The following is an 18,461-nucleotide window of genomic DNA, read 5'->3' as shown; positions in this document are numbered from 1 at the left end:
CTTGCTTAAGCCCAGAAGGTTGAGGCTGCAGTGAGCCATGATCACACCATGCACTCCAGCCCAGGTAGCAGAGTAAGACTTTGTCTTTAAAAAAGAAGAAAAACAGACAAAAAAAAAAAAAAAAAAAAAAGGAATGAGTGTAGTAGTAAATAGTCCCCTCAGCCCTTGAAATCATGAAGGACTTAAGATGGATAATTTACCAAACCCTTTTAGTCTAGCATTCTCTTATTCTATTTTAAGTGCTTGAAATCTTCCTCCTAGAATTTTCTTAGTTTGCATACTCCAAGAGGAAGAAAAGAGTTTGCTAAATAAATGTAAGCTTTAAGCACTACTATTTGGGTATCATAAATTTTAACATAATGAATGTTGTGGTTATGTGATTATCGGGCTCATCAACTTCTTGCATGTTTATATGAGGTCCCCTTTTCCCAATTGTGCTCACTGTTTAAGAGATCTTGAGGCAGGTTTCCTGCTGTGCTATGGCTGAGTAAAGGGAAGGGGAAGGGGCCCTCACATACATCCACCCTTTCTCCCCACAAGCAGCAGGCTGACGGTGACAGAGTGAGTCCCCGTGAGAATGGTAACAGGGATTCTCCCCATCTTTTCTCACTTCCTTCACCCAGGCCATATCCCTGCTGTCCTCTGGACCTGTCCAAGGCCCAAAGCCCTGAGTTGGGGGTCAGTTATGCTTACAATTTTGCAGAAGAAGAGCTCTTTATAATTAGGAGAACTGCATACGTTTTTCAGGCCAGACTTTTCACTTAATTCAATATATACACAACTTGGAGATATCCACACACAGTAACAAGTACAATGCAGCCTGTGAGATGCCCTGGAGTTGTAGCCCAGCCACTTGGACTTATGTAAAGACAGTAGCAGAAATCCCTTTGTTCAGTGTCTTTATAGCTGCAACTTAGGTGAGTGGAGGTTAAGAGGCTCAGAAAAGCTGGCACCTGGGAAGGAAAGCCAGATGTCCCCAATCCTGGTGTGGTGCTCCTATAACCTACCCAGCTACACATCTAAGCTAAGGTCATTTTGCATGCTGACTTTGTCACCTGTTATGTTAACATTGCTTCTCTTCTGTGTCGTCTACAAATCTGATACGCCTGTCTATGAAATGCCACCAACGATCTTGCTCCAGTAGAACATGAACTTGCTGGGACTCATCCATCCAACACTTCATCTTGTAAAGATTCCCTTTTATTTTCCAGAGAAACTTGATCAGGAACCCACTGATTCCAAGTGCAAAGTAATCAGTGAGGAAAATGACACCTAGAATTCATGATGATAAAAGGATGCTTCCTATGGTCCTTTCTAAGGTAATAGTTTTTCCTGACGTCCATAGATTTATTAAGAATCTGGTATTTTAAACAGCAGAGAATACACATAAACATATCAAATCCAAGTTGTGCTAGACCAGAAACTTTTAGAAGACATCCTTAGGAGAGAGAAAAACTTACAAGAATAAAGTGAGGAAGACACGGAGTTGATGCACAAGCCCCAACATCCAACCTCGACTCCTCTTTCGTAGATGAGAAACTCTGTGGAGTTGTGTGCACTATAGGGATCCCCACCGTACACAATCTGAAAGAGAGGTTGGAGGCTGTTGAGGTACAAATGCAATGTAGTAAGAACCCATTCTCATGCACTTTGCTTCTCCACCCCTGGGGAGCAAAGGTCCCTGCCTGAAGGACCCTTTCTAGAGTACAGAGCTGATGCTGTCATGACCAAGTCGCCCCTTCCATCCTATCACATCTTCATTCAAGGACCTATCAGAAATCTAATGCTTGCTGCATCAGGTCTCAACAACACTCTCTTGCATCCTTAACATTCCTCCTTCCATCTCACAGCTGGTCCCACCTTACTTAGGCAATCCCACCACTCATCTTCTGCTACAGTCAATCGGCTTCTGACTCACCTCCACATGGGCCATTCCTGTTCCTGCTTGGAATGTTTTCTCCCTCTCTCATACTCCTCTAACTCCTACTAACCCTTCAAGGCCCAGACCATACTGCACTTTTTTATTTGTAGTTATTATTATATTTTATTTTTTAAGAGACAGGGTCTTGCTCTGTCACTCAAAATGGAGTACAGTGGCACAATCATAGGTCACTGCATGCTTGAACTCCTGGCCTCAAATGATTCTTCCACCTTGGCCTCCGAAAGTACTGAGATTACAGGCATGATCCACCATGCCCAGCCTGAGCCCTGCCATGATTGGTACGGCTCACATCAGTTTGCCCTATTTGTTGCATTTGATTAGATACTAGCAGGCTCTGTAGTGTCCTCTAGTTGTCTAGGGTGTAATGGCATGTTTCTAGACCTGTCTGTAAGCCAGCTTCTTGATGGTACTCTTTCCTACATTCTCACTGTGCCAATCCTAGAGGATAGCCCAGAAGAACCTCAACAGGTATTAATAGAGTAAATGATGTGTAACAGTGAGTGTGTGCACAGACACGTTCATTACCTGGCCCATGAAATCTGTGAAGAAGAGCATGTTGGACAGGAAGGCCGTCCATCCAATGAGGTGGCTGATGCAAAGGTAGCGGTAGTGAGGAGGCATGCTCACCAGTGCTCTCAGCAGTGACTTTAATGTCATTTCCCTGCAAGTCTGAAATAAAACATGAAACAGAGGTGTGACCTTCGCTGCAGAAACTCAGCCAGCTAAGGGAGCCAGAGCACACAGCCATATTATGTATTTGTCAGTCAGCCATCACATGAAGTGTCACTTTTCCTGGACATGGAACTAGGTTTCCCTGGAGCAGACTCACAGGAGGTATTCTGTTAACCATGAGTGATGGCTTAGCAGTTTCAGGCCCAGAATGAGGCTTTGGACCCAAGGGCAAAGGGAATGGGAATGATGCTAACTTCAGGCCAAGGTGTAGGAGACATTGAGCATCCTATCTCTGAATGACAGAACTGTTGCACAAGGACAAAGCTCACAGTCATAAGCCAGCTCTTAGATGATTATAATTCTTGGGTCTCTTAACTATGAGAGCACAGTAGGCAAATCCAAGATGTCTGTCATGATCATGTTCCCCTAATGTCATCTCTGTGATTATGTGCTGTTACATGGCAAAGGGATTTTGCAGATATATTAATAATTAAGGTAACTAGTCAGCTGACCTTAAGTTAATTGAAAGGGAGATTACCTGGGTGATCCTAACCAAATCCCATGAGCCCTTGAAAAGTACAGAATTTTCTCCAGTTGGTAGTAGAAGGGAAAGTCAGAGTAACTCAAAGCACAAGAAATGCCTACTTTGAAGGTGGAGGAAGCCACATGAAAAGGACCTGAGAGTGACATTTAGTGTCTGAGAACAACTCCAGGCCAACAGTCCACAACAAAGCAGGGACCTCAGTCCTAAAACCACAGGAACCGCATTCTGCCAACATCCTGAATGTGCTTAGGGGCAGTCTTTTCCCACTGAGCTTCCAGATGAGAATACAGCTCTGCTAACACTTTGACTTCACACTTGTAAGACCCTGTGCAGAAAACCTAGTGCAGCTCACCCAGACTTCTGATCTATGGAACTGTGAGATAATAAACTGCTGTTGTTTTAAGCAGCTAAGTTTGTGAAAATTTTTTATTTATTAGAGCATTAATACAGAGAGCCAGTCAGCTCCCTGTTCTTAGCCAGCTGTCTCCTCCCAGGTTATTTCTCTGGATTCTAATGATAGCAGAAACATGTTAATGAGCCCTAATTGAGTTAGAAGTAAGAACAATGTAGAACTCAAATATATATATTTATACACACACACACGCACACATACGAGGGGTCTTCAATATGTTAATGGAAAACGCATACTATGAAAAAATTATGTATGGATTTCAAAAAAATTTTTGAAGCAAAATAAACTCATACTAACTTGCTATAGTATGTCTGAAGAAGATTTAGTTTGAGGCACCAAGAAGGGTAAGACAACAGTTTGAAAAGGGCCCCTAACAGAGCCACATGAATTCTACTAGAATTGAAGCTAGAATAAACATCACTTATGGCAAAGCTTTGGTGGAAGAATGGTGAAATCACAGATTTCTTTTTTAAAGTTTATGAAGACAATGTCCCAAAGAAATCAGCAGTTTACAAATGGATAACTCATTTTAGGAAGGAACCAGGTGGTGTTAAAGACGAAGTCCTCAGGGGCAGACCATCCACATCAATTTGCAAATAAAAAAGTTAATCATGTTTATGCCCTAATTGAAAAGGACTGACAATTAGTGGCAGAAAAAAAAGTCAACACCATAGACATCTCAGTTGGTTCAGTTTACATAATTGTGACTGAAAAGTTAAGGTTCAGCAAACCTCCCACTCAATGGGTACCAAAAGTATTGTGCCCAGATCAACTTCAGACAAGAGCAGAGCTTTCAAGGAAAATTTTAAACATGTAGGATCAAGATCCTGAAACATTTCTTCAAAAAGTTGTAACAGGAGATGAAACATGGCTTTACCAGTATGATCCTGAAAATAAAGCACAATCAAAGCAATGGCTACTGAGAGGTAGAAATGGTCCAGTCAAAGCAAAAGCAGATAGGTCAAGAGAAAAGACTATGACAACAGTTTTTTGGGGATGCTTGGGCATTTTGCATCTTGACTTTCTGGAAGGCCAAAGATTGATAATATCTACTTACTATGAGAGTGTCTTGAGAAAGTTAGCCAAAGTTTTAGCAGAAAAACATCCATAAAAACTTCACCAGAAAGTCTTTGTCCACCATAACAATGCTCCTGCTCATTCCTCTCAACAAACAAGGGCAATATTGTGATAGTTTTAATGGAATGTCTTTAGGCATCAACCCTACAGTCCTGATTTAGCTCCTTCTGACTTCTGTTTCATAATCTTAAAAAATCTATGAAGGGCACCCGTGGTTTTTCAGCTAATAATGTAAAAAAGACTGCATTGACATGGCGAAATCTCCAGGATCCCCAGTTCTTTAGGGATGGGCTAAATGCCTGGTATCATTGCTTACAAAAGAAAGCAATGAACTCAATGGAGCTTATATTAAGAAATAAAGTTTATTCTTTTAAATTTTGTCTTTTCATTCGATTTTTCCATTGACTTTAGGAAGGCCCATCCCACACACATATATGTAAAAAAATGAATATATAGGCCTGTGATTATTTAATTTAGATTTAAATTAGGTTAAAACCAGAAGCTATAGTTTTTTTGGTTTCAGAAACATTGAGAGAATGAGAAACTTTAAACTATTGATGCAATTGTTTTGAAATACCAAGAATGATAATAGCCTTTAGCATCTTGTCATATAAGAGAAGAAAGAAACCTTGGGAATATTAAGTGATTAGCTTCCCTGAAGACACTGAGACCATAAACATCAGACGAGATTTGGTAATGGGTCTTTCTTGTCATATTTTTATTTATTCTGAATCATAACATTGAGTACTGGCTAGTTTATAAGACAGTCTACTGAGCTTTTCTATTTTAACTGTAACAGCATATTTTTTATACTTCTTAACCTTATGCAATCATGCATTTTACTTCTTTGTTGTGGAAAATTATATTCACCCATTTTAGTTTTGTTGTGTAAGTTGACTTTTTCAAATTCATCAGTCTTGCAGTATCTAGCCCACTGACCATAACTATAGTCATTTTCTGATAATAAGTGTTAAACACTACAGGCATTTCCCTGGATTGAAGGAAAATAACTGTTTTTCTGCAAGTAGAATATGGTACCTGTAAAAATAAATGATTATAACAGAAATGAAGTTCAGAATTACTACTTTTTCCTCAACCACAGAAAGAAGCAGCTAACAACATAGCCCAAGAAACAACAGCCTAGTTTTCATGCCTCCAACTAAATGGTTTGTCTTCACTTTCCTTCCTCTCTTTCCAAAAATGTAAAACTGAGAAAGTGAATCTGGCCAAGTATTCAGCCTCATTCTAAATATTAATATATGCTTCTGACTTATACATAATTTTCAGCCTGCTTTCATTGTTAGCCTAATTTGTCCTTTCTTCTAAAAATAAACATGAGCTTTCAAAATGTGCCTAGTATTTCTGTAAAAGCTGGGAGTGTAAATATTCAAAGCCCCTTTGTATATTGTAACTCAGAATAAAAACTCAGCTGGCATATTATTCCTGACTCATCAATTCCCTTGTAAAACCCTTTTAATCGTTCTGAAACCTCGGGAGTTGTTTTACTGCATTTATTTTGCACCACTGTCAGCTGTAGACTGGGTGGTGATGAATTTACAAGCGAAAAAGGTACAGAGTCTATCAGGGAGAAAGAAAACTTCACAAACGTGCCCTCAAAAGGAGACTTTTTAAATGTTAAAGGGAGCAACTGATGGCATGGAGGAATTGGAGATAGATTTTATGAGATCTGGTTTAAACTCATGAAATAATTCAGCCCTCTTGCCATTAAAAAAGAAAAATTTGTTCTTAAATTACACAGCCACCCTTATTTTGGAAAGCAATGTCTTTGGCAAGCAATAACAGCCCTGCAGCCTTGGCCCTGACCCTGGAAATGTGCAGACTTCTTTTGCTTAACTGGAGACCTCCCAGGGCACACATTTGGAAGAGAAGTGCAAATCCATGGCTTTGAGAGTAAGATGTATTACTCTGTGCTTTGTTCTTACTTTATCTTTTTGTCTTATTTTATTTGCTTATTTATTTATATTTTTAGAGGTGGGGTCTCACTCTGTTGCTCCAACAAGTGTGCAGCAGCATGATCACAGCTCACTGCAGCATCAAACACTTGGGCTCAATGGATCCTCCCACTTCGGCCTCATGAGTTGCTGGGACTATAGGAATGAGCCACTGCACTGGTCTCAATTTGTTTTTTAAACCAAATAATGAAATCATTCAGAGCCTACAAAATTTTTTATGTGGCCCCTACTAGAAAGTTCATTGTATCTGTTGTATTTATTTTTGTATTCGTGTGGGAGTTCCATGCCTTTCAAAAGGCTTCCACTCAGTTGATTTCATTTGATCCTCACAGCAACCTCTGAGTGGATGAGACAACCCCTGCCTATGCAACTCTTGGAGGGGGAGTCCCAGTCTATCTAAGGGAACATCAAAGAGGCAGATAACCTATCAAGGTGTTACCTGTTACCAAGTATATACTTACCTTTAGTAAAACCCCATCTTGTTTTGTTCCCCAAACCACCACATTATTTTAAAATTTTTGCTTTCACATTATTTGATTACTTTTTTCCTTATTTTTTATCTATTGTAGACATTTTGGATGTATTGCAGAATTTAAAAATAGAAAATTAAAGCTTCCTGTGAGCCTATCATCCAGACTTTCCATTTTGGTATATTTCCTTTCCATTTTCCTCTATGTATGCAGCTTTGTTTTCTCCCAAAATAAAGATTGTTTTGTGTATGTAATGTGTATTTTACCTGATATATTTTTATTAAATCTTCAGAAACATACATTTTTAATGACTGCATGAATTTTATCATATAGATATTCCATGATTCTTTGGCTGTCCTGCATAAATGCACAAAGGGCTCCAATCCAACTAGGAATCTTAGAGTTCTGGTTTGTTGGTGAAGGAAGGGCAAGGAGTATAGGTATTATCCACCAGGCAGCCTGGTGTCGGGAAAGAGGGTTGCATCCAGGCATTAGGAGACATAAAATCTCATATTTTCTCTACTTGTGTGATCGAGGTAAAATGAAGGCTTTATCCCAATGACCTCATAGTTCCTCCTTGCACTCTTATAGTTATGGAAAACACAGCACTCATCCTAAAATAGGAGCTACTGTTGGAGTCAGATGAATAGATTACTCTCTTCAACTGCATTCTCCTATCAACTGGCATGGGGAGAGGCAGGTTGATGTGCTGTGGCAACTCAACTCCAAGGCAGTCACATTGATAGAATGAGGCCTTCTTTCAGCAGATCATAGTCAACCATTTTGCCAATTCAAACATAAGCAGTGTTGAAGTTTACTTTTGCATTTATTTTGGAAAAATGTTAAGCAAATGAACAGAGTAAACAATACTGGAGGAAGCGCTTGATCTCAAGGAAAAACTACTTACAGAATTTTATAATTAAGAGCTAAGATGTATTGCTTTTATTCATATACATGACTGAATACAAAAAAATGAGGTTTTTTCATTATAATAAAAAGAAAAAAAAAAAAAAAAAAATCCTTAAAATACCATTAAAATAAAGTACAGTTTTTAGTTTTGTAAACCACTTAGCTAAATGTAATGTGGTATCCTAGATTGGATCAGAAAAAGGATATTACCCAGGAATGGGATAGCTGGATCAAATGGTAGTTCTACTTTCAGTTCTTTTTTTTTCTTTTTTTATTGTACTTTAAGTTCTAGGGTACATGTTCACAAAGTGCAGGTTTGTTACATATGTATACGTGTGCCATGCTGGTGTGCTGCACCCATTAACTCGACATTTACATTAGGTATATCTCCTAATGCTATCCCTCCCCCCTCCCCCCACCCCACAACAGGCCCCGGTGTGTGATGTTCCCCTTCCTGTGTCCAAGTGTTCTCATTGTTCAATTCCCAGGTGAGAACATGCGGTGTTTGGTTTTCTGTTCTTGCGATAGTTTGCTGAGAATGATGGTTTCCAGCTTCATCCATGTCCCTACAAAGTGCATGAACTCATCCTTTTTTATGACTGCATAGTATTCCATGGTGTATATGTGCCACATTTTCTTTATCCAGGCTATCATTGATGGGCATTTGGGTTGTTCCAAGTCTTTGCTATTGTGGATAGTGCCGCAATAAACATACGTGTGCATGTGTTTTTATAGAGCATGATTTGTAATCTTTTGGGTATATACCCAGTAATGGGATGGCGGGGTCAAATGGTATTTCTAGTTCTAGATCCTTGAGGAAATGCCACACTGTCCTCCACAATGGCTGAACTAGTTTACAGTCCCACCAACAGTGTAAAAGTGTTCCTATTTCTCCATATCCTCTCCAGCACCTGTTGTTTCCTGACTTTTTAATGATTGCCATTCTCACTGATGTGAGATGGCCGTCAGAGAAATGCAAATCAAAACCACAATGAGATACCTTTCAGTTCTTTAAGGAATCGCCACACTGTTTTCCATAGTGGTTGTACAAGTTTACATCCCCACCAGCAGTGTAGAAGTGTCCCCTGTTCACTGCATCCACGTCAACATCTTTTTTTTTAATTATTGCCATTCTTGTGACATACATATATATGTGTATACACACACACACACACACATATATACACATATATATCTCTCAGTTTTTTATTCACTTTTTGACTGATGGGCATTTAGGTTGGTTCCATGTTTTTGCAATTGCAAACTGTGCTGCTGTAAACATGAGTGCACAAGTATTTTATATATATATGATGGAATAGTACTCAGCCATAAAAGGAATGAATTAATGGCATTCACAGTGACCTAGATGAGATTGAAGAATATTATTCTAAGTGAAGTAACTCAGGAACGGAAAACCAAACATTGTATGTTCTTAGCCATAAGTGGGAGCTAAGCTATGAGGATGCAAAGGCATAAGAGTGACACAATGGATGTTGGGGACTCAGGGGGTAAGGGTGGAAAGCGGATGAGGGATAAAAGACTACAAATTGGGTGCAGTGTGTACTGCTCAGGTGATGGGTGCACCAAAATCTCACAAATCACCACTAAAGAACTTACTCATGTAATCAACCACCACCAGTTCCCCAATAACCTATGAAAAAAAATTTTTTTTAAAAAAAGGACATTAGTAGAAAAACGGTGAAATTCAAATAAATCTGCTGTTTACCTAACAGTACTGAAGCAGTGTTAATTTCTTAGTTTTAACAAATGTAACAAATGTACATGACGTTAACATAAGAGAGAAGCTGGTAAAGCATAGATAGGAACTCTCTCTACTATCTGCAACTTTTTTGGAAATCTAAAATTACTCAAAAATTAAACGTTGATTAAGAAAGCAAAATAACACATAGGCACGCTTTGCTAGGTGACAACTCCATGGGGTAGAACAAGGGCTCTGGTGTTCACTACAGTCTTCTGATGCTCAGCGTTGGGTCTGGCAGGGGTAACTAATAACTATTGAATAAATAAAATAATGTACAAGTGAATGAACCATGCACACAGTGCAACTCATTCCAAGAAATCTTATTGTTCACCCAAATACACCCTCCTCTTTATTTCCTGTAGTCAGCAGCCAGATTAATATCAAAAACAAAACTAACCAAGCTAACATCAGTGAGTCCTCTGCCCCACTAGTTTTGATGGACCTCCATCATCTACCTAATAAAATTTTAGTTCTTATGCTGGCATTCAAAAGCATCCAAAATCTGTCTCCAATTTGCTTTCCTAACTTTAGTTCTAAAGTTACAAACTCTATGATCTACGGAACCACTTATACTTTCTGCAAATATGCTTCACACTTTTAAAATATTTTTTTTTATATCTGTGGCTTTGCTGATGTTCTTCTGTCAGAATTATTTTTCCCCCAAAATCTCTATTCAAATCCTAACTAACATTCAAGGTAGAACTCAGGGGTGATCACCTCCATGACGCCTTTCTCCATTTATTTAGGCACAATCCTTCCCTCTTTAAAACTAAAAGCAGTTGTTATTATGCCATTTGTGGCCACCTTGGAAATGTGCCTTTTGGGTCACCTACTGGAGAAAACACAGTTGATCGATAGCTCCGAATGCTGCCTCTCTGGATCCATTGCTCCTGTTCCTGCCAAGGAACTCTGTTCCTGTACCTGTTCCTGCCAAGGTCACCCTTTTCCTGGCTGTTCCCAGATAGTGACTAAGCAAGACGGGGGGTATTAGTGTTAGCCTGTTCCTACAAGAGCTGGGACTCCTCTAAGGAGCAACTTTGGCTGGAGGACTCCCATTTGGCCTGGGTGAAGCTTTCTTGGAACTTCACTGCATCTGAGAGGCTTCCTACCCTACCTTCTTTCCTTTCCTTTCTCCTTTCACAGGTATTTGACTTGCGTCAAATACTTTCCCTTCCTATTTCTACTTTCTCCACTTTATCTTTCATGCTGTTTTCTCCAATGAATCTCTTACATGTCAAATCCTATCTTGGTGCCTTTTTAAAAGATCTGAACTGATACATTGTTTCTATAGCATTTACCATGTTCTATCATGGATTATGAGTCATGATACAAACGACTTATGCCACCTGTTAGGCTGTAAATTCCTGGGCATATAGACTGGACATTTGTCAGTTTTATGGTCCCCAAATATCTAGTACAGCGCTTTGCACATACTCAGTACCCCAAGCTGTTTGTTAAATGAATAATGATTATAATGTGTTGATATACTTATGTGAAGTTTGAAAAAGTGTCTTTGCATGCTTTATCTTAGTTGAACATCCTAACAATCCTAGAAAATAGACTGGCCAAGCCAACAAGAGAAGCTGACCTCACAGGAAGGTGAGATTTACTGAGCTTATCTGAAAGTTGTTGGAGTCCAGATTTGTGTCCCCTGTTTGTGTTTAAAGCACTCAGTGTTCTGTCAGGGTCATAATAACAAGACCTAAACCCAACAGCTTACTATGTGGTAGCAAACACTCTAAGTAACTTTACATGGATTAGCCCCTGCAACCTGCACAAAACCCTTGTAGGTAGATGGAATCATTTTCTCATTTAACAGAAATGTAAATGCCCAAAGTCATGCAATCCAGAGATGATATAGCCAGGATTTAAGCACTGTGCTCTTAATCTTTAGGTTACCCTATAGCAAGTAGTTATTTGTGATTCATTGAATGAATAACACAGGTCAGCAGCTAGAGGAACCAAGAATTGAACTTAAGTCTTCTACAACCTTTTGTCAATCAAGGAATCCTTTGTTCTATATCCCTGAGGTTTTAGCATTCAATTTTAGCTTGAAGGAAAATGCAATTACTTCCTCTGTGTTGTCCAATAGAACTTTCTACAATGATGAGAATGTCTTACATCTGCACCGTCCTATATTTTAGCTATAAGCCTATGTGGCCTTTGAACATTTGAAACGTAGCTAAAGCAACTGAAGAAATGAAGTTCTAATTTTATTTTTATTTTAATTTAAATAATCCCATGGGATTATTAGCTACTCTATTGCTCAGCTTCATTCTAGTCTCTTCTCTGATCATTTCATCTGAATGTGTTCTCATTTCTCTGGCAGTTAGTTGAGTTTTATTTCAGATTTTAAGCTGATGAATTCACTGTGCAGTTCACTGAAAATGAACTAAAATATCCAGTCAACTCATGACAGGTAAATTCAATATGCCCAACTCAGACACCAACCCAAGGATGCTACCATTTAGAGGAAAAAATTTCTAATTTATGATCCTAATCTAAGAGGATATTTCTTCTGGCCTAAGGATAATTTTAGCCTTCCCTTGAGGCCTAACCTTTCTCAACTGGCTTCATCTTCCTTGGTTGGATGCTCTGAGAGGAGTAAGAGACAGGATGACCAGAGGAAAATGCAGACATTTTTCTTTGACATATAAAATTTTAATTCCAAGAGATGATAGCTACTGGGGATTTGCGAATTCAGTCAGACTCCATGAAACTCTTCACATCAAACAAACACACAAAACAAAGAATGTTTTAAAAAAGAAGAGAACAAAGAGCAAGAATATTTTTCCCATGTAAAGAAAAAAATGTTGCATCTTTACCTGTTCGGCATGATTTTTGTTTTTTGTTCCCTGCATTGCCAGCTCTGGATTTACATAACCATTTTTAACTTTCTCGATAGAACCATACTCGTACATTCCATCTGATGACAATGGAGGGTCTTGAGGGGTTTGCTGTGGGGGAATGCCCTTTGCAACATCTGTAAGTGGGGCTTCAGAGATACTGCACAGATGAACAATAAGACACAAAGTGAGCACCAACGCAGAGAAGAAGAACATGACCTGGAATTCTGTACCCAGCAGTCTTCCCAGTTCCAGGTGGGCCCAGTCTATAGCACCCGAAAGGTAACCCAGGGCACCTCCGAAACCTGGAAAGCAAGAAAAGCTATGTTAGCATATTTAGCAAATTATTGTTCATTTTCCTCATGCATAGACACTCCCCTTCAGTGGGAAAATTCCCTGAAGACAGCAGAGGCAGCCTGGAGATGATTGGAAAAGAAATACAGCAAGAGGCTGAAAAACACGCAGCCAGGGAATGTGGATTCAAGTTTTGGCTCTAGCATTTGCTTGCTGAGACCTTGGGCTTCCTCACCCAGAACATGGAGGTAATAGTAGAAGAGTAACCTACTCGTAGGGTCATGGTTTGAAAATAGAAAGTGTTCAGGATGGGGCCACACACATAGCAAGGGCTTACTAAGTATTGCTACCATCAGAGATACTGTGACCTTTCCAAAGTGCATTCTCTAGACTGCTTTTGAACTTAAATTTCTCACCAGAAAAAGCCCCAAAGAAAACCAATTTATGGCAGCAATAAAATTAAATGACTTGTAGTTTCTCTATTATTAAGCTTCCCAGGATGACATAAGCTTGCAAAGGCCAAACACCCTCAAAAGCTGTCTTTCTTCCTCTAATAGAAGCTCAAGGTACTTGTTCCCAGTTGATAGCTGGGAACAGGAAATAATGAGAACAAAAGCTTACACATGAATTTTTAAAACTCCTATTCTCATTTCACAGGACTCCAACCTGAGGTCTTTTTGGTGCTTGTTTTATCTTCTCAGGCTTAAACATAGTGTCACTTGAGGGATACTGAGGAAAGGCTCCTCAAAATCTATCCCACCCTAATTATCCAATATTTAAAATCCGATTATTAGTTATTCCTTTTTTGAGTTTCTGTTTTAAAATACACTTGTTCCTGGTATGGGCAAGAAATTACTCAGCACCAAAGTAGTAACTGTTCCTCAGATGTTCCTTCTGGTGCAGACATTAGTGACTTCTGATAAAGGTGGGAAGATAGCATGGTGGGGGAGGGGACGGTGGACATACTATAGGATGTCAAGGGAATTAAATAGTTGAGTGCCGAATATATCCTCTACATATGTCACAAACTTATGTAGGGCTGATCCTCCTGTCAAAATTCTTTAAACATCAAACTCCTATCATGCCTAACAACCACAATTTATCTAGCTGAACAGATCAGCTTTCAATTTTGTTTTTGATTTTTTTTGTGTGTATATGAGTGAAGTCTCTGTTTTATTTCTCAGATAAGTACAATATCTTCACAAGCTAGGGAATCAAGGAAGAAAATAGAACTAAAGGAGTTCCTCTCTAATCCTAAACATCTAAAGTTACATCTTGAGTTACCCTGACCTCAAGAACACAAACCTGAATGCCAAGTACCATGAATCCTAGTTTATTCAAGTTAGTGAGAGAATAGATGATTTTGGTCACTTCATATTCTGGTTAGTTTCAATTTAACATAGAGACTATTTATGGAGGATCAACAATCTAATCATTGCATTCCAAAAATAAAGCATCCTTAGCATGTCCTGAATGCTGAGGTGTTTTAAGGCAGAATTATAAGAAACTGTGGCCCATGGGGCACAGTGAAGTAAGACATATAGTCTCTGGAAGCAAGAAATTTATGATCTAGTTATGTGTGATGAGCATATACATAAACAGAAAATTGACAGATGACGGTGAAGTGCCCAGAATTTGAGAGAAAAAGAAGGTCCTGAAACAGCCATACTCTATGACTGATTCAGAAGAATGTTCTGGGCTTTGCGGTGCCTCTGGTTATTATTAGACAATGACTATTCATTTGTGGAGATGCAGAAGGTATCAGAAGTCATGCGTCAAGCCAGGCAATCAACCAATAAGAATGTATTAAGTCTGCTCCTCAACCCATTATGACAACAAAAATGTCTCTAGATATTGCCAAATATCTCTGAGGGAAGGAGGTTGAAAAGTGGCCCTTAGTTTAGAACCCCTGACTTAAGTCAACCCTATGACAGACACATTCCTTTTTTGAAACTATAATTTGTAAACAGATCAAGGGTTTCATATTGCCATTCAATTATCTTATCACTTATGCCTCTATCTTTCAAATTTTTGTTCAGCTGAGCATTACTGGTTGCCTCAGTTGGAAGAATGTAGAGCAGAAGACCCCCGCTCATTTGAAAGAATTGATATGTGAAATAAATCCTCCACTGTGCAATGGAATGGTAGTTTTATTTTATGGAAAAAAATAAGGATATGCATATAATGATGGATTTATATTAGAGGTTAATTTGGACAATTGGGTCCTACAATTGGGGAGTTTCCTGATGCAGTTGCATGTCTACTGGTTTAGTTTAGTTCAATAAACATGTATTGAGCTCTAAATATATGTAAATGACTCTACTAACTTCTGGGGATATAAACATAAACAAGACACAGTTTCTCATTTTTTCCCCAGAAGGTGGTTTCAAGTGGGAGAAGCAGATAATGGGAGAAGCTACTTTCAAAACGGTAATAAATGATAAGCTAGAACTCAGAGCTGCGTACTCAGAGTACAAAGGAGTTTTGAAGAGTCGATTATTGGTGCTAGTTAATGGTATCAAGGTAATGTCGATTATTAGTAAATCTGACAGGATTTCTCTTCATTAGCAATGAAGGTTGTAAGAGTTCAATATATCAATGAATTAAAAAAAATTTGGAAGTAAAAGGAGATTGGAAGAATTAGATCAGAAAGCTATGAGCTTTAGTGGTTCTGTGATGGAAGACCACACAGAGGGAAGAAGGGATTTGGAATCATGCCTGATTTCCATTCCCATCTTTGTGCTTTCTAGTCACATGCTTTTGGGCACTTCTCTGAGAAATGAGGGTGGTGCTGCCTCTCCTCATCTGAATTTATTGAGGATTAATGCAAATAATTCATGTCAAGCTCCAGTACATGGCAGAACCAGGTCCCAAACTGAGCTACCTGCTGACTTCCTACGGTAACCCTAATTCCAGAACCTCCCCTAGAAGCAGGAGAAGATACCTACTGCACTGAACTGGCTGAAGACAGCCTGCCTGGAGCTCGCTGAAAAGATTTAGTCATTTTAGGCCTGGTGATTAGAACTAGTGGATCATTCTGAGGGCTGAGACCTGGGCTTACCCCTGACCCTATTGTGGCATGTGGCAAGTATCAAGAAAGTAAAATATATCTCAAACATGGAAAGTGTAAAAATTGCAACTGCTTGATTTTTAAAATATTCCTCTAGAGCAGCCTTCTTAAACTTTAATGCATCACTCTGAGTGGCCAGGTGACAGCAGTTTCCAACTAGTTTCCTTTCTTGAGAAATGGTACTTTGTTGTCACAGGATATTTGACCCACAGTTCATAACTGATAAAGCACAGTGATTTGCAGTCCTGTAAAATTAAGGTAGTTTGCAGATATGAATAGGGTTTTTGTAGCCTGGTAGGGAAATTATTCCAAAAGTATTACAGAGGTGTTATACTTTTATTGTCTTGCAGAAGGTTAACCAGGTTCATATTTAGTCTAACATTTTTTATTTTGCTAGTCACACACATGCACAAACACACACACACACACACACACACACACATTTCCTGCAAGAACCTGAGGGAACTCTTCTTATATCTTCCCCATTGGTTCCTTTATTAATGTGTTAATTTAAAACCTTGACATATGCTATAACTTAGAGAATTATTAGCACTCTCTTATCTTAGGGAAGAGGGTAAAAAAAAAAAAATACGGGAAAATCTGTCTTATTTGTCCCAAAGCTACTGTTTTGAAGTACTTGTAGCTGCAAGTTACAATAGTACAAGAGGACATGCCAGGAAAGCAAAGTGGGCCACTGGGGAATTATCCTAACAGAATATTAAGACAATGGAAAAAAATATTTAAACTTTATCTATTTGCTGCCTCAGATATGATGAGGGCCAGTAGAGGGCTGTAGGAATTCATTAAAGGCCTTTCTTTTGCTGCTTCTGCTTAAGCCAAGGGTTTTATCTTCAAAGACAATCTCCCCAACAAAACCTAATTGTCTGCACTATGATAAAGGCTGATAGTTTTACCATTTTACCACCTCCCACACCTACATCCAGACTGTATTTACCTCTGCTGCCAAAATCAGCCTCTTTGAGGCCCCTGGAATCAATTACCAGGCTATTGGGCAAGCCATAAGCCAGAGCGTTTGGAGGACATCTGCTGCCACATTAGCTAATGAGCTTTTACAAAGAAGGGCGAGAAGTCATCCAGCTGGCTCCTTCCTCACAAAGCCAGGCTGTATTGTCAAACTCAGGAGAATAAATGGCTTTAGAAGACAGATGTCATATTTCATAACTAATGATGCAACTTGAACAATGGCACATCATGGAAGAAGTCCAAATATATAGAAATATGTAAAAAATTTTCTTTAGTCCACAACTATGATAGGTAAAATGGGAAACTGGCAAACTGTCAGTACTGAGGGATCTTAAGGATGAAAGGAAACTCAAGAGAGTCCATCTAAATCAAACTCTGCACCTACCATCTGCCTGTAACTGCCTGCAGGCATCAGTGTGTGGCTTAGCAAGCTCAGCACCAGGGCTGACACAGCTCAAGTCATGAGAGCTAGTTGTGTGCTGTTTGCTACTTTCCTCTGAAGGAGGACAGACTAAAGAACTCCCATCTTCCCATGGGGTTCATGAGAAAGTCATTCTGATTCTTTTCTACATGTTGAAAAAAATAGCAATGAAAATATCAGATTAGGTTCATGCTTCTTCCTACCTATTCCCAGCAGGTACATACTAAATCCTGGACAGTTAACATAAGTACCAGCTACTCACTCTCTCTCTCTCTCTCTCTCTCTCTCTCTCTCTCTCTCTCTCTCTCTCTCTGTGTGTGTGTGTGTGTGTGTATGTGTGTGTGTTGTCCTTGACCCATTTGTTTATCAATAGAAATTGTTGGAGCACCTACCTTCACCAGGAACTGTGCTAGACACTTGAGATACATCAATGAGCAAGACAGACATGACCTCTGCCCTCTTGGAGGCTGAGTACAGGAAAAGCAGTCAAAATGATACATGTGTTGTGTTCCCAATGAAAAGAAAAAAAAATTAAAACTAAAAAAGTTTTAAAATTAAAATAAAAAAAAAAATGATACATATGCTCTGGTCAAAGACAAGAGCTTGACCAGACAAGTTGATCTGATATTTCTTTAGGTTTACAAAGCAACTTTTCTCTTCAAAGATGCTAAGATAATATGTTTAAAATATTGTTCACTGTTTCCATCCACCTACCTCTAAACCTGTTTCCCTTTCTCTCACTGGGCCCTTCCTTCACATTTAAACTGGGCCAGGATGCCTCATTGCTTTGAGGACAGGAGGTAACGGCGCAGAGCAGAGAAATAAGAATGGTTTGTCTTGCTTCTGAGTTCCAAAAGCCCTTAGGCTGCAAAGGCATAGAGAGTAGATTCATTAGAAAATGTGCGGATGGGGAGCAAGATGGCCGAATAGGAACAGCTCCAGTCTCCAACTCCCAGCGCGAGCGACACAGAAGACCGGTGATTTCTGCATTTTCAACTGAGGTACTGGGGTCATCTCACTAGGGAGTGCCGGACAATCGGTGCTGGTCAGCTGCTGCAGCCTGACCAGCGAGAGCTGAAGCAGGG

General features: G+C 39.3%; 2 protein-coding genes across 3 annotated transcripts in view; one reads left to right on the top strand and one right to left on the bottom strand.

Moving 5' to 3' along the window:
• The window catches only part of RXFP3 (relaxin family peptide receptor 3), a 27,405-nt gene extending 14,650 nt beyond the window's left edge, over window positions 1–12,755 (top strand). Inside the window, exons 3-4 of one of the 2 annotated variants that reach the window (XM_017870697.1) lie at window positions 11,293–11,360; window positions 12,667–12,755. The gene's annotated coding sequence lies outside the window, so the exon portion shown is untranslated. Of the gene's footprint in view, window positions 1–1,211; window positions 1,301–11,292; window positions 11,361–12,666 lie in introns of those variants that run through there. The other variant, XM_017870699.1, reaches the window with a different exon arrangement.
• The window catches only part of LOC108528717 (membrane-associated transporter protein-like), a 29,193-nt gene that overhangs the window by 5,955 nt on the left and 4,777 nt on the right, over window positions 1–18,461 (bottom strand). Inside the window, exons 2-5 of the mRNA XM_017870695.1 lie at window positions 16,927–16,976; window positions 12,587–12,912; window positions 2,468–2,611; window positions 1,461–1,584 (exon numbers count right to left, since the gene is read on the bottom strand). Coding sequence (XP_017726184.1) covers window positions 1,461–1,584; window positions 2,468–2,611; window positions 12,587–12,912; window positions 16,927–16,976 — 644 coding nt within the window. The remainder of the gene's footprint in view (window positions 1–1,460; window positions 1,585–2,467; window positions 2,612–12,586; window positions 12,913–16,926; window positions 16,977–18,461) is intronic.

Source organism: Rhinopithecus bieti, unplaced genomic scaffold, assembly GCF_001698545.2.
Source record: "Rhinopithecus bieti isolate Rb0 unplaced genomic scaffold, ASM169854v2 scaffold_5613, whole genome shotgun sequence".
NCBI classification, from domain to species: Eukaryota; Metazoa; Chordata; class Mammalia; order Primates; family Cercopithecidae; genus Rhinopithecus; species Rhinopithecus bieti.
This window is presented reverse-complemented; position numbering and strand designations above follow the sequence as displayed.